This window comes from Aythya fuligula, chromosome 17 (assembly GCF_009819795.1).
Source record: "Aythya fuligula isolate bAytFul2 chromosome 17, bAytFul2.pri, whole genome shotgun sequence".
NCBI lineage: Eukaryota > Metazoa > Chordata > Aves > Anseriformes > Anatidae > Aythya > Aythya fuligula.
The window spans coordinates 8,656,195-8,670,550 of NC_045575.1; the positions used below are offsets into that span (position 1 = coordinate 8,656,195).

The 14,356-nt window shown below is 36.3% G+C and overlaps 1 protein-coding gene across 1 annotated transcript; it reads left to right on the forward strand.

Moving 5' to 3' along the window:
- The first annotated feature begins 308 nt into the window (after positions 1–308).
- On the forward strand, positions 309–13,977 carry RAB36 (RAB36, member RAS oncogene family). Its single transcript, XM_032198685.1, has 11 exons — positions 309–371; positions 1,087–1,175; positions 2,290–2,378; positions 4,966–5,031; positions 5,543–5,644; positions 7,795–7,859; positions 8,459–8,510; positions 10,121–10,202; positions 10,830–10,920; positions 11,463–11,582; positions 11,817–13,977. The coding sequence occupies exons 2-11, from the start codon at positions 1,107–1,109 to the stop codon at positions 11,879–11,881; spliced, it is 801 nt and encodes a 266-aa protein (XP_032054576.1). The 5' UTR covers positions 309–371; positions 1,087–1,106; the 3' UTR covers positions 11,882–13,977.
- The last annotated feature ends 379 nt before the right edge of the window (positions 13,978–14,356 follow it).

Here is a 14,356-nt window from a genome sequence, read left to right on the forward strand (position 1 = left end):
TTTGTAATTGCTATTATGCTTAATATTAGCTCTGTAACAGTTCCTCACTCCTTCAGTTCCTTCTCTGCTAGGTTAGTCCTGCTCCATGTATGCAGACATACAACTACCTTAGAAGAAAATGAAGCTATTAGGATGAGGAGACTGTTGAGTTTACTAAGGAGCACTCTCTGATCAGAGGAATCCGAATGGCCGCTAAGACCAGTTTGTTCTAAAACAAACTGCGTATAGTTCAGTTACTCCATTCCAACCCCGCCTTCCGATCTGTGAGAGAAGGGAAGGAAGGGAGCTGTTGCCAGCCTGTTGCTATGGGCACGCAGCAGCAGGCTGAGCTGGTCGTGTAGCTGGGATCCTGCGGCATCAGCTGCTGCACGGTGAGTCCTCCTTACGCTTTGCTGCATGATGAATGTGCTTATTAGAAACATGCTTTTGAATGCCAGTAAGAAATTGGTATTGGTACCTTATTAAAAGTCCCCTCCCCTAACAATCCAAAAGGCTTCATTGCATAACCAACACACAGTGTCTCAAGTGGGATATCTTCATGCATTTGTGGCTTTTGTGTGAACGTTACTCTTCCAAGTCAGACTGTCTACTGATGTAGTTCTTTCTGAGGTGATCTTGGATGAAAGTTTCACACCAAGAAATGCGGCAACTACCTTGTTCCTCCTTTCCTCTTCTGACCTAGTGAAATCAGATATCCCCTCACATTAATAAATGTGCTTTATGCGGAGTCATTTAAAATAATAATGAGCAGGATTTTTAAATTAAACATTGCAAAATTATTTGGGGACTAAACTACTAGCACTTAGGTTTAACTAAGTATACAGTTCTCTGCCCTACTGCAGAATTAGGCAGTGCTTTGTTGTTAGAGAAAACCACTACTTCTTACTGCAGTTGTGCACGCAGAAGTTGCCCTTTTTACATGAGAATCAATTTTCTTTAACACAAAGTCAAAGAGCTGCCAGTTGTACTGAAAGGAAAGAAAGATGATGAGTCCATAAGGAGGGTTAATTTTTTTTATCATGTTTTCCCTCTGTTAAGACAACTTCTAAACATCTTGTTTCTCTTTACATGTTTTCTGTCTGGTAGGATTGAACTGAATTTGGAGGATGAAGTCCAGCCTAAAGCATATGGTTCCCCCAGTGAGTAGGGACAGAATAATCTCCCAGTTTCCTAAGGTAAGCATTCTTTATCCATGTGCTCAGAGTTTGTAGCACCTCCCACATTAAACTATATTTCCCTTGTATTTTATTTTAATCTACAGTTGATGCCTTTTTCTAGAATTTCAGATTTTTTAAGGTTTTCTTTCAGAGATGAATGTGACCTCATTTTCCCATTCAATGCTAATATACTTAATAATAATGTTTTCTTCCTCTAACCTCAACAGAAAGTGACTCTTGCAACAGAAATGTTATCTTATAATACCTGTTCTTTCAGCCAAACATTAATAATTACTGTGGTTAAAAAGTTCCTCCACTGAGAGGAAATGAGAACCATAGCTAAAAAAGACTAATTAGATCTATGTGGAGTTTTTGGTTGAAGAATTTGAGGCAATTTTCATTTTCTGTGTGTGCAGGAACCTTAGTCATGCTGTAGATCAAATGTGCTGTAGAAACACAGACAGAAAAGATCATTCTTGCCCCCAAAGAGTTTTATACTTGAAGTGTAACAGAAGGGTTGAGGACAGGGAAGGACAAAGTATTACCACTTTCGTTTTCTCTTTTTTTTTTTTTTTTTCAAAACATCATTTTAATAGGAATTAGCATTTTTTTCACGCTTGATCTCAGCTGCATATTTTACTTTTAGTTTTATGAAAACCATCCCTGTTGTTTTCCTCATTTTTAACCTGCTAAGTTTAATTGAAAACTAGTAATAAAATCAGTTCTTTATACAAGTAAGAGATTTTAAAGACTTTGCAGTAAGAATGATTTGCTTGTGCCATTCTCTCACCTGTGTTTTTCTTGTGTGCCTTGGATTATTGGAATAATTTAAAATAGTTATTATGTTAAAGAGTAGTGAACAAATGTATTTGCTGTGGAAGTTTAGCTAGGGTTCGGATGCTGACACTCAAAGGTGGTCAAATGACCTGTTCAAAGGAATTTTTACAAATATACCTGTGAGGCAGCTGTACTGCCTTCTAGCCCAAGCTATCCCTTTTCTTAATCTTTGGTACCTCTGTGTTTGACAAGCTCTTTGAAGTAATCTCCTTTTCTATTTTTCCTTACTGATTTGACTTGTTGCAAAGTAGACATCACGTAGTTTATCCCAGTCACTGTTCTCTCTTGTCTTCAGTGGTACACACCCGAGGCCTGTCTGCAGTTCAAAGAGCACTTCCATGCGCAGGTCAGAACTGCTTGTCAGCAGAGTGCTGGAACAGTTGGGTAAGTTGGTAAGAAACCAAGCGTGCAATGAAGCACATATTTTAACCTCTTCATAGCCTTCTTCCTTTATAGGCTTTTCCTGATTCCTCGTGTTCCTCACTCCTGTGCAACCGTCCCCATGATGGTTCTGTACTGTTTGACAGTGAATGAATAAAATGCCTCTTCTTTTTACAAGTTTTGAAGATTCTTTTCCTGCTGGAATAAGTAGAGTTGGAAAAAATCAGGTTGTTTAGCAACAAATAGCTGCACCCTTAGTTTGAACGATTAACTGACCGTTTAGTGTTGAGCCTATGCAAGTCAGCACAAAAAGCAAGTTCTAGAGCAGTTAGAAGGAATAGGGCAGATATACTGACAACAACAGAGAAAACAGGCTACATATGGAGTGTACCAAATGAGCACTTGGTAAAGGCTTTGGACAGATTTAAACATAGCAGTTTTGTTCCATAAGGATCTAGTTTTAATCTTTTAATAGTATACATGCCGAGAAGTTGACTTTAAATGTTTCCTTAAAACTAGATCCAAATTCTGGAGTAAATATATAGCACTGAAAAATAGATTTTTCTTTTTTATGCCTTTTTCATGTTCTTTGTTTTCTCATGTCATGTCTCTCCCAGGACAGATACTTGTACTCATTTAATTCCTGAAGCAAGGCAAGAAAGCTAAACTGTGTTAGAAATTATTCCTATTCTGTTAAAGTACATAAGTGTATGTTTTAGTAATAAATGCTTCTGTGTTCCAGTGTAAAAGATCTTTCATAAAGTGAAAGATCTATGAATACTGACAGTTAGTTCACTAGTCTCTTAAATCTAGAGCTCTTAATTACCATGAGACTTGTCATGATATCCATCTTTGAATGGAATTTTTTATTCATTTCACTATCTATTAATTTTACTTTTTTTTTTTTTTTTTTTTAAGAAAAAAAAAGCCAAAATATGTCTCTCTGAGAGACATCGATGAGTTAATAGCTTTTAGAAGCATAGCCACTGTTTTACTTCCATTTAAATTTGTTACAAGTGTCATGATGATTCTGTTGGCAAGACTTGTTTTAGTGAATCAAGGCATTTTTTCTGCTCCATAACCAAGATGTATCAGTTTTGTGTTTTTTTTTTTTTTTCCTCAGAGTAAACTGGAACACCAACTAATTTATTTTGTATATGTACAGCACAACTAAAAAGCTTTCAATTCTGGCTTTCTGAATAAAATGAAAGTACTTTCCTGTCACTTTTCCAATCTAGATATGATTATTATTAGGTTATTTTTTGGAAGGGTGTGGTGGTAGAAGGGACAGACAACTGAGTACTTGGTACAGGAATTATGAAACATGTCAGGAATTACCATTATTTTCCTTTTCCGTTATTCCAAGTAATGGGATAGTTCTTTGTCATTTGGAAAGGTACTCTGAGAAATTCAGTAGCTAATGGCTATTTTTAAGACTCTTGATATTCCATCAGTGTGTTAAAATTTCTAATCTAGGGAGTGTTTTCTTTTCTTTTCTAGAAAGTATTAATGGAACACATACCTTCAAACCATCACTTGCTTTTTTTTTGCCTTTCCCTTCAGGTAGTTGATTTTCTTCAGTATTGTATCACTAACAGTTATTTAGGCAGAGACATCACCAGGTTAGGGGCCTGTGGCTACCATATTTGCATTGACTAGAACAAAAACATGCCTTCCTTTTTTCTGAAATATAAGCTGTGTAGCTCACCAGTCAAGATTTAGACTGCTTAGAATCACTAACTTGAAATCACCATTGCATTCAATAGAAGATTAATTCCCCTGTTTAAAAAGCAATTTCTTAATACGATAGTATATTAAACCTCTTAAACCATTTTTGTAGCATGTGCATGGGAGATGTCAATCCAAGTTTCAGTCAACAAATAACATTACATTCACTTATCCACCTGTACCTCCTAACAGATACACTACATTTCAATTTTAAGAATGCAGGTTGAGTCACCTCAAGCCCATCTGCTGTATTCTGTGGGAGGACCCAGAACAAAGAAGATTATTTGTATGAAGTGAGCTTCAGATTAATATTGTTCCATATAGTCAGGAAGTGTATTGGCTCTTGCCTTTGGTTTGTTGTGTTTTTTTGTTTGTTTGTTTGTTTGTTTTCCCAAGAGACTAATTTTGCAGTGAGTTATTTTGTTATTGCTAACTTCTTGTTTGTGTACTTAGGACTTGATTCTGTATTATTAAAGTCAATGAGAAACTTGTAATTAATTTTAATGGCAGAAGAGTCTAAACTTCTACTCTTTAAAGGGCTGATAAAGATATAGATACTATATGGCCTTGTGTGCAAACTGACAAGTGTATATACTTGCAAGAGCTTCTGTCCCATAGCAATATATTTAAGAAACAACATACAGAGTAAGAAATGGACTATTTCTTCTCCAGAGTTTTGTTTTGTGACCTTTTCTTTCTTACAATTTAAGATTCTGCTGCAGCACTGTGGCATTTAGTTAAACTGGAGTTGCAGATGCATGTATTCATCACATGCTATTTAAGGATCTAAGTCAGAATTGTTTTAGTGAGAACATTGAAATTGCTACTAAAAGCATTTAGTGTTTTCAAATATTTCTAACAGGCTGAAAATATCCAAAGTGGTTGTGGTAGGAGACCTGTATGTTGGGAAAACTAGCCTCATAAACAGGTACAGTATATCTCAGCAAATGGTTTGCATCTTTTCTTTTACAAGTTCAAAGTGCATCACTAACAGCAGTAAAGCTTTCAGTTTTCTGAACTGAATATGTATCCAGTCAAATATAATACAATGTAGTATTTGCCAGATGCTAAAAGTAGCTCTTGTGCATTTTGTGTCCAAGTCCATTGAACAGAGCACTGAATTTCTGTAGTTTGTTATTACCATGAGAGCCAGCTGTTTATATTTTCAATTAATTCTTCCATGTTTCTAAGAGAATTTGGTAAGTTTTTAATCTTACCGATTAATCACATGTTCCTTTTGTATTTATAACCCAAAATGTTACTTCCTTTTTGGTAATCAGTTACTCAGTGCTTTTATGTATGCTTCTGCAATATATAGCCATTCCACAGTTAGTTCATGCTTTTCCATATAATTTACCCTAGATAGTGTAGTTTTTCAGCTATTTGTAGCCAGGTGTTGCTAGTATTTCATCCTTTCATCCTTTTTTTCTTCACTGCAGATTTTGTAAAGATAATTTTAACCGAGATTACAAGGCGACCATTGGAGTGGATTTTGAAATTGAACGCTTTGAAATAGTAGGAATACCATATAATCTCCAGATGTAAGTTGAAACACTGTGGTTAAGTATCACATAGCGTACGGTCTAGGTGGAGTTTGAATTAGGCTCTATATTCCATTAGGTTCTAATGGAATAAAAATTTAAAAAAACAAAACAAAACACACAACATTGCAAAATACAGGTTCTCTACCTGGACTTGGAGTTTAAGTTAATAAATAAACAAATAAATACATATATACTCCTGTCCTGGATCTCTTAGCCTTAAAAATGTTAAAGTTTTGTCAATGAAAATTAATTTTATGTGTCTTGCTACATTTCATTACAGTTCTGCCTTTTTTACTCAAGTTTCTTGGAAGAGAAGCAGAAGCTCTTGTAACAAATTTGTCAAGTGCTATTGTTGTTCCATTCTGTCCTTTGGATTTAGTGTGTATTACAATCATGGAACTTGACTTTACTGGGAGGGTTTATTCCTGCAGCGATTGAAATCAACTGTAATGTGTCCATTGACTTCACTGTCTCCTAATGGCAGCATAAGTGGTTTTCTTTAATACATAGAAGGCTGAAGTGAGTCCAAAATCTTTCTGATTTTCACCTTTGTTTATCAGCCTATTGGGAATCCTGGCCTTCTCTTACCTGCTTTGGTTCTGCTTAAGGACGTCCTTTGGTATTCTAAGCATCTAGCTATATTTTTTCTGGAAAGAACGTTACTGAATCTACTCTGTAGTGTGATGTAGAGCAGAAATAAGATGCTCTGTATGAAGTATTTTAGTGCATGAATCTTAAAACCTTTTTGCTTGGAAACACATTTTCTCTGAAATCTCAGTGCCTAAAGACGCAAATAGATGGCTAGTGGGATTTATTGGAAAGCACTCAATTTCCCACTGATTTCACTGTGACTGTGTTTTTGAAAATTCTGTCAGGCACTGTCTTCTCCTACAAAGACAGGCAGAGAAAGCTGGGGTTGTTCAACCTGGAGAAGAGAAGGCTCCAGGGCAGCCCTATAGCGGCCTTCCTGTACATACAGGGGGCTGCAGGAAAGCTGGGGAGGCACTATTTGTCAGGAAGTGTGGTGATAGGACAAAGGGTAATGGTTTTAAAGTGAAAGAAGGTAAATTTAGATTAGATATTAGGAAGAAAGTCTTCACTCAGAGGGTGGTGAAGCACTGGAACAGGTTGCCTAGAGAAGTTGTGGATGCCTCATCCCTGGAAGTGTTTAAGGCCAGGTTGGATGGAGACCAGGGCAACTTGGTGTGGGAGGTGTCCCTGCCCATGGCAGCGGTGCTGGAACTAGATGCTTTCCAACCTAATTAATTCTATGATTTTTGGAACTTGAGTGCCTTTAACAATCTACACTGAAACATCAGTACTTTGTCAGCTGAAGCAAGAAGGTTCACAGGCTGAACAAACTGAAGGTTGCCTTATCTACATATTCTTCAGTGGCTGGGTAAAATATTTACATATGATAAGCACTGGTGCCCCCTCTAGCTGAGAGGTTTTCATACATGCTAAAATTGCAACTACCAATGACTGGTACTGCTATGCTATAGCAAAACCCAGTACTGTAGTACTGGCAGTAGCTGGGAGAAGTGTATATCATATATCATTTTTGTTATTAAGAAGCCCTTCTGTCTGTCCTTTTTTTTTTTTTTTTTTTTTTTTTTTTTTTTTTTTTTAAATCCTTATTGGTGTCATTAATGGAGAGGTATCGTATCATAAGTTACAAGATTCTAGTGTGGGCTAATACATAATTTAGCTAGTATTAGCCCAGAAAATAGTTTCAAAATCAGATTGCCCTAGAAATACATAGAAATGACATAGATGAGGAAATGATGCTTTAATAAAAGTTTGTTTTGTTTTGTTTTGTTTTACCATGCAAACTATGAATGTTTGAATTGTGTTTCAAAGAACACAAATCATTTTGTGTCTCCAAAATGACCAGTTAGTAAAAAAAAAAAAAATAAAATAAAAAAATAAAAAATAAGGATAAAACCAAAGTTTAAATGGCTTCATTAAATAATAGGCCTTTACGGTATTTCTATCAGTAGTTAATGAATAACATGTTCCAGATGGCAACAATTCTCTGGTATCACATTCTTCTCCAACGTGTACCAGTCTGTTGCTTCATTAGCATGTTTACTCAGGTTGCGCTAGGTTTCATTAACCTGGAGTTTCTTTTTTTCTCCATTGCACAGATGGGACACAGCAGGTCAGGAAAAGTTCAAGTGCATTGCATCTGCTTACTACCGAGGAGCAGAGGGTGAGAACAATATTAATCTGACCCTGGCTGTGACAGGATATTGTACTTTATACAGAAACATATATACATACGCCTATATGTGCTCCTTGGAAAGGTACCTGTAGACGCAGTATGGTGGAATGGGCTCTCCGTTATTGGAGAGAGGAAGAAACTGAAAACCTCATGAACAGATTACTTGTCACACCTGCAAGCTCTGAATGTTATGATGATGAAGGAATAAAAAATGGCAACTGTGTCTAGAGGGGAAAGAATTTCAATTTTTGATAAAATTTTTGCTAGACTGAGAAGTGTATACCTCTAGTATTCCTATAAGAGGCTTTTTTTCAGAAATTAAAGGGGTCCTAAAATAAAAGGAGTATTTGATCTTTACCTTTAGTCTGCAGACTATAGCACTATTAAAGTTGAAGACTGAGGATGGCAGTCTTACTGGGTGCTAGAGAAAGAAGGGGAGTAAACAAACCAGTAGTCTCCCATCTCCTCTATGTTAAACCTACTGTTGCACTTTGTATACAAGCATTCTTTCTATTTCACAAGTTGAGTCGAATTGGAGAGACTTCTGATGCACTTTTTTACTTAATTACTTTTTTCTTTTATTGCAGTTATAATAACAGTGTTTGATCTGGCTGATATCCAGACTTTGGATCACACCAAGTAAGTTTCTGTGTTTTGGCTTAGCCTTTACAGCTTTCGCAGGGGGGTTAATTGCCTTCCATGGCCTGTAGTTACTGAGGACTTGTGGGATTATGAGTGTGTTTTGAGCTATGAAATAAATGGTGATAGGCATGTGTTTGGAATAGTTCTGAGAAAAATGCTGAGCATAAATTTGAACTTCATCTTAGGCTTGCTTTGTAGTCAGTGGAGAGAAAAAGGCACTTAACAAGGAGCTGGATCCTTCCAAAACTAGACATACAGGAAGAGATGAGGTGCATATCAAAAGTATCTGTTTTTTCCTCCATTTGCTATAAACGGACTAACAGGTTTGCATCTGATGTCGATAATGAAATCAATGTGATGCATCTCATGCATGAAGTCTCAAGAGTCTCAATATTACATTATTTCTCTAGTTTCTGTAGTGATTCTGTTATAGTAGAACAGTTCAGTTGGAAGGGACCTTCAAAGGTCATCTAGTCCAACTGCCTCATCACTTCAGGGCTAATCAACAGTTAAAGCATATTATTGACAGCATTATCCAAATGCCTCTTCAACACTGACATGCGTGGGTCATCAACCACCTCTCTAGGAAGCTTGTTCCGATGTTTGACTGCCCTCACGGTAAAGAAATTTTTTCCTAATGTCCAGTCTGAACCTCCCTGGCACAGCTGTGCACTGTCTCACATGTCTGTCAAAAAAAAAAAAAATCCCCAAAACAAAACTCAAGGTGTATATATAGGTATAGCTAAATTTGGTAGTTCAAGTACTTGAAATGTTTTGGCTATAGCAGCACGCTAACTGATGTGAGCGAACTTGCTCTGTTTTTAGTGCAGTCTGCAAAACCCAATGTGGATCTGTGATCCACACTGTTGTTACCAGACTCGGAGCTTATATACTTCTAACATACTATTATGACTGTAAGGCAGGTATGTGTTTCTCTACAATCTGTGCTCTGTCTTATTTAAATGTGTATTAGAGTATTTCCTTAGAGTACTGCTATGGTATTTAACTCATTTACATAGGACTTTGTAAAATTATATATATATTAGTGTCTCTGCTTGGTTGAAAATAATTGAAACCTGTGAACCTGATTTCCACCCCACACACACTCTCTTCCCTCCTTGACTTTTGTTGGATGACTCAAGAGGAACTTGATTGCTAGAGTAACAAACATATAAAAGCTTATGAGACAAGAGTCATGCAGCCTTCACAGGAAGATATTTTGTAATGTTGCTGAATAGATTTCACTCTTCTTTATTCATTTCATATCTAATCTGCTGTATTGTTCATATTTTTAACTCTGCTTCTTGTTTTTTATTCCTTATCTCTGTCAAAACTCTGCCCCTTCTCCTTATACTGATAAATAATATCTCTGGGTGTTAATATTATTGCTGAATTTGCACTCTACACCGGGCATGTTTGAACTTTTCATTAGTTGAAGGCATATATTCAAAGGCGCTGGAATAGCTCCTGTTCCCTTCCTGTCTAGAAAAAGAGGCTTTTGACACTCTCACAGAAGTTCATCCTCTTACTTTTTTTGTGACCCTATTATCTACCTTTGATATTCCATACTTCCTCTGACTGACTCTCATCTCTCTTCTGCATTTCAGACAGTGGCTGGAAGATGCTTTGAAGGAGAATGAGCCAGATTCCAGCTTCATATTTCTGGTTGGAACAAAAAAAGATTTGGTGGTAAGCAAATAGCAAGATACTGGTATGATTGATCACGGAAAATAAATGAGAGGGAAAATGGTCTTAAAATAACAAGCAAGAAAGCAAGATTTGTTGAAGGGGGAAAGAAATTGTAGTCTTAGAACAGGAAGAAGAGATAAGAAAGAAGGGGAAAAGAGTATTAAAAAAGGGGATGGGGAGAAACTCATGTGTTTGAGTATAGTAAAAATAGAGTAGAAAAAAGGGTCTGAGACAGACAAGAAGGATTAAATGAAAAGAACTGTATTTATTATTTGGTCCTGTAACTCTTCTGTTGAGAAAGATAGAGTACCAAGAATTCGAAGATCAATAACTGGTCTGTTTGCAGCTCTCTGCTGTACTATATAGTTAGATTCAGTGGTCAACCTTCTTGTTGTTTTATTTCAACGCAGTAGAAGGTGAACAGAATCTTCCATTTTAAAAGCAATACTAAGTAATTTCTTTTCAAGTATTAGAACATTTTTGCAATAGTGCATGATTACACAAGTTACGAGGCAAGGACAGAAAGGCCACTGTCCGCCTCACAGGGTAGGTGCTATCAATACCACTGTATTATTACTAGCACAGATATACTTCTTATCTTAAAGATATTTCTTGGTATTTACTCAGTCAGATGCTGTGTGTGAAAGGACAGAGATAGATGCTATCCGCTTTGCCAATGAGATGCAGGCAGAATACTGGTCGGTTTCAGCCAAAACGGGTAAGTTACTGCAAAGGATATAAGAATAAAGTAACCACAGAGGCTAGTGTTAAAGAGGGAGGAAGTTAAAGTTCCTTATTTCAGTACAATTTATTTATTTATTGTGTTGCATTTTGTTGCTATTAGAAACTTCAGATTTATTAATGGTTGATTTTATTTGAGCATCTGTATGTGTGCTTACATTGTCCTGTTTATAGAAAGGGCTACTTAAGTTGCTGTGCAATGTCTAAGTATGTTTAATTCATGGTTAGTTACATAAACATGTGTATGGACTGCTACATATATTAGGAATGAAACAATTATGCCACAAACTGAATTCTCCTTGTTGCTAATGAAAAAAAAAAAAAAGTATGGTAGAGGATACAGTATTCTGAAGTGGAAAGAAATGCGACATTCTGTCTGCAGTGATCAGAGAGAGACTGTTGGAAATGCCTAATCCTTCCCAGTATTGACTGGTGATGTGTTCAAGATATGCTTGTTCATGTTTGATCATGCACTACTGTGCAGTTGCAAAAACGTATTGTTTCTGTGTTGTTTCCTAGGGGAAAATGTCAATGAGTTCTTTTCCCGAGTTGCTGCCTTGGCCTTTGAACAGTCCATGATAAAGGAGCTGGAGAAGACCATGGGGCACATGGCTCAAATTGGGACAGGAAACCTCATCAGTATGTTAAATTTTGCTTCTTGTGTGTATTTTCCACATTTATGCTCTCAAGGACTGGGTAGATTTTTTTGAGCATCAAAGCCAGTGTCACAGATCTGCAAGCATATTAACTTAAGTGTCTTCCTGAGTTCTGGCATGTAGGAATGACTTGGGATGCATCCAGCTTTTGTTACCCTTAATATTGGATGGTATCATTTCTTGTGAATTGATTTTTTTAACTTCTTGGTTTCTACAGAATTGGAAAAGAACCTGATGGAAATCCCAGAAGGCAACACTCAAGCCAGCCCAAGTTGCTGCTGACTGTCAGCTGCTTCTGCAAGTGCTACACTTCTCTGTAGTCCTGCATAAAACACCTGCAACAAAAAAATCTCTTAAATCAGAAGTAAAAAGTTGTATTTTTGGAAATGAGGGAGGAAAATCTTATCCAAGCTTTCTTTCTGAGTGTTCTCTTATTGCTGCTGCAGGTTCACTTGTGCTGGATGGTACGGTTGTTAAGTAAACTTTTCTCTCTGTAGTGGAAACATGACATACTTGTCTTAATGCAAGAAGATGTTGTCAGCACCATTTGCTCACCAGTCTGCCAGAAAAACTTATAGTCAAATGTTAGGTAACTTTACTGTGTTGGGTTTTGATAATTCTCTAGAAATCTTGAGTACTGAAGTTGCATTCTCATGGGAGCAGAAAACAAATGGCAGTTCAGAATAAAGGCTGCTATCCATCTTCTTTATTTCTAAAAACATTATTAGGTCATAGCATAATGTTACTCTGACTTGCTTTAATGTATTCCAAATGCATTAAAGCAGTTGCAAAAATTGTTTTGTTTTTTGTTTTTTTTTTAATAATAAGAAACAGGTATGGAAGTACACAAATGCAGGCTGTATAGTTTTCGTTGTGATTTTCTCCATCCAGGAAAAATCTGTGCTTTTGTCTTTTCCACTTGAGAATCAGAGCCCAGTTATTTCAATATTTCCATGCCTGGGAGAAGTCCAGATAGGAGCTTTGTCATTTTATCCCAGCTGCCTAATATTTTGGAAGTGCTACCAGATAAGAATGCTATAGTTTTCCACTCTCTTGAATAAGAAAGAATGGTTTGCATAACAGTGTGTGGCAGAGAAAAAATAGAGTTCATGTATTCCATCTTCCAAAGAGGATGCAGAATCCTTTTCTGCATTAATCTTTTTGAAGATTGTCTACACTACAGTTCTATTGTGTTGCTAAGAATAATTATTGGCATTTTATTCTAATTTTTTTTTGTTTGTTTGTTTGTAGTAATGTAACATGATTCTGGAACCATATGCAGTCTGAGTCATGAACTTGTTCATCCCTGTCTGTGGTAGGAACTCTGAGCTGGTAAGGTTAGATTCAATGCTGCTGCTAAACTTGTCGTCACTCTTTCTGTTTTCACTGGACAAGATAATTTGATCATGTTATGCTGGGAGCAATTTGCTCCACTGCATACTGGAAGCTGTAATAGTAGAGAAACAGTTTTTGCCATTTTGTGAAAAGTTTTAAAAATACGTGTTGGTTTAGAGAGGTGGGAAAAGATGTACTCCCAAGAAGACACATGCTTGGTAAGCCCTATAGTATTTGCTGTATGAAGATGTCGTTACTGAATGCTTACTGTAGAACCTGCTTTAGAACCTGCTTTCTGGACATTCTGTTGTTACTTGGTGTGCTGGCTGGATCAAAAATCATTGCCCCAGTTCTGGCTTTTCAAATACCCTTTGACATAACCTTGTGCAATCAGTTATTTAGAAATTGCAACCATTGTCTAATAGAGAGAGATTAGCTCTGGGCACCGCTTAATTTTACATAAGTAAAGCAGCTCTGGAAAGCTCTTCCGCTCTTTGGGCAGCCGTGGCTGATGCCAAAAGATTCTGCTGTTTTAAAAGTCATTCCTGCTGACAAATGACATTGCCAGAAATTTGAATGACAAATAACATTGTCTGAAATTACTGTAATATTTGCTCAGTATACATGAAACTGTGTTAGTATGATTGATTTTGGTAACTAGATTTCAACTTCAAAAATAGGTAAGAAGTTTAAAAGGAAAAATAAAAAAACCCTGTAAAAGTTATAGGGAAATGAAATAAATGCATATTGCTAAACAGAAAGACTGCTTCTCTAGAAAACTCTTTATCAGCTGCTTATGACTTTATAATTCTAAGATTCAAATCCAGTATTAAATGCTATACTGGCATAAGAAAGAGTGAAATAGTTTTTTTGTAATGCTCTAAATTTCTTAACTGTAACTGTTTTAAATATGGAGAGATGAAGAAAACCTGTGGACAATTACAAGTTACAGTTTCAGAAGATGTTTGTTCAATTATTACAAAAACTACAGTATCTGGAAAACTGAGAAAATAAAGATAAATATTTGATAATGAATCTACGTATCATGCTAAAAAAAATCTAGGCTTTCAGCTATTTTTAGTCCAAAAATTGTTTCCTAAGAAATAGAAAAAATGGAAGAAAAAATGGCTTAAAGAGCCTTTACTTTTATTAAAAGTAAATTACATTTATACTTCTATGATTTATGCTATGAACTAGAGGAGCTTCAAATAATATAATGAGTAGAGATCTGGGAACACTCTCTCTCTCTTGTTTTTTTAATCAGTCAATCTCCTATTTGGCAATTGTGCTGATTCTGTTGGCAAAGACACAAATGTAGCATTTGGTAGAGAAGGTGAATATGTGGGGGTATGTAAGAAGCTATTTATCCAAATGTGTGATATTTTGACCTTCTGATGTTCTGTGTATTTCGTCTCGCAAATC

Bases quoted from the DNA above. Each gene is read 5' to 3' on its own strand.
- RAB36 (XM_032198685.1), top strand. From the start codon at position 1,107: ATGAAGTCCAGCCTAAAGCATATGGTTCCCCCAGTGAGTAGGGACAGA. The intron at 5,645-7,794 runs GTAAGTTGAAAC...TCCATTGCACAG, and splicing joins ATACCATATAATCTCCAGAT to ATGGGACACAGCAGGTCAGG. The intron at 11,583-11,816 runs GTATGTTAAATT...TGGTTTCTACAG, and splicing joins TGGGACAGGAAACCTCATCA to AATTGGAAAAGAACCTGATG.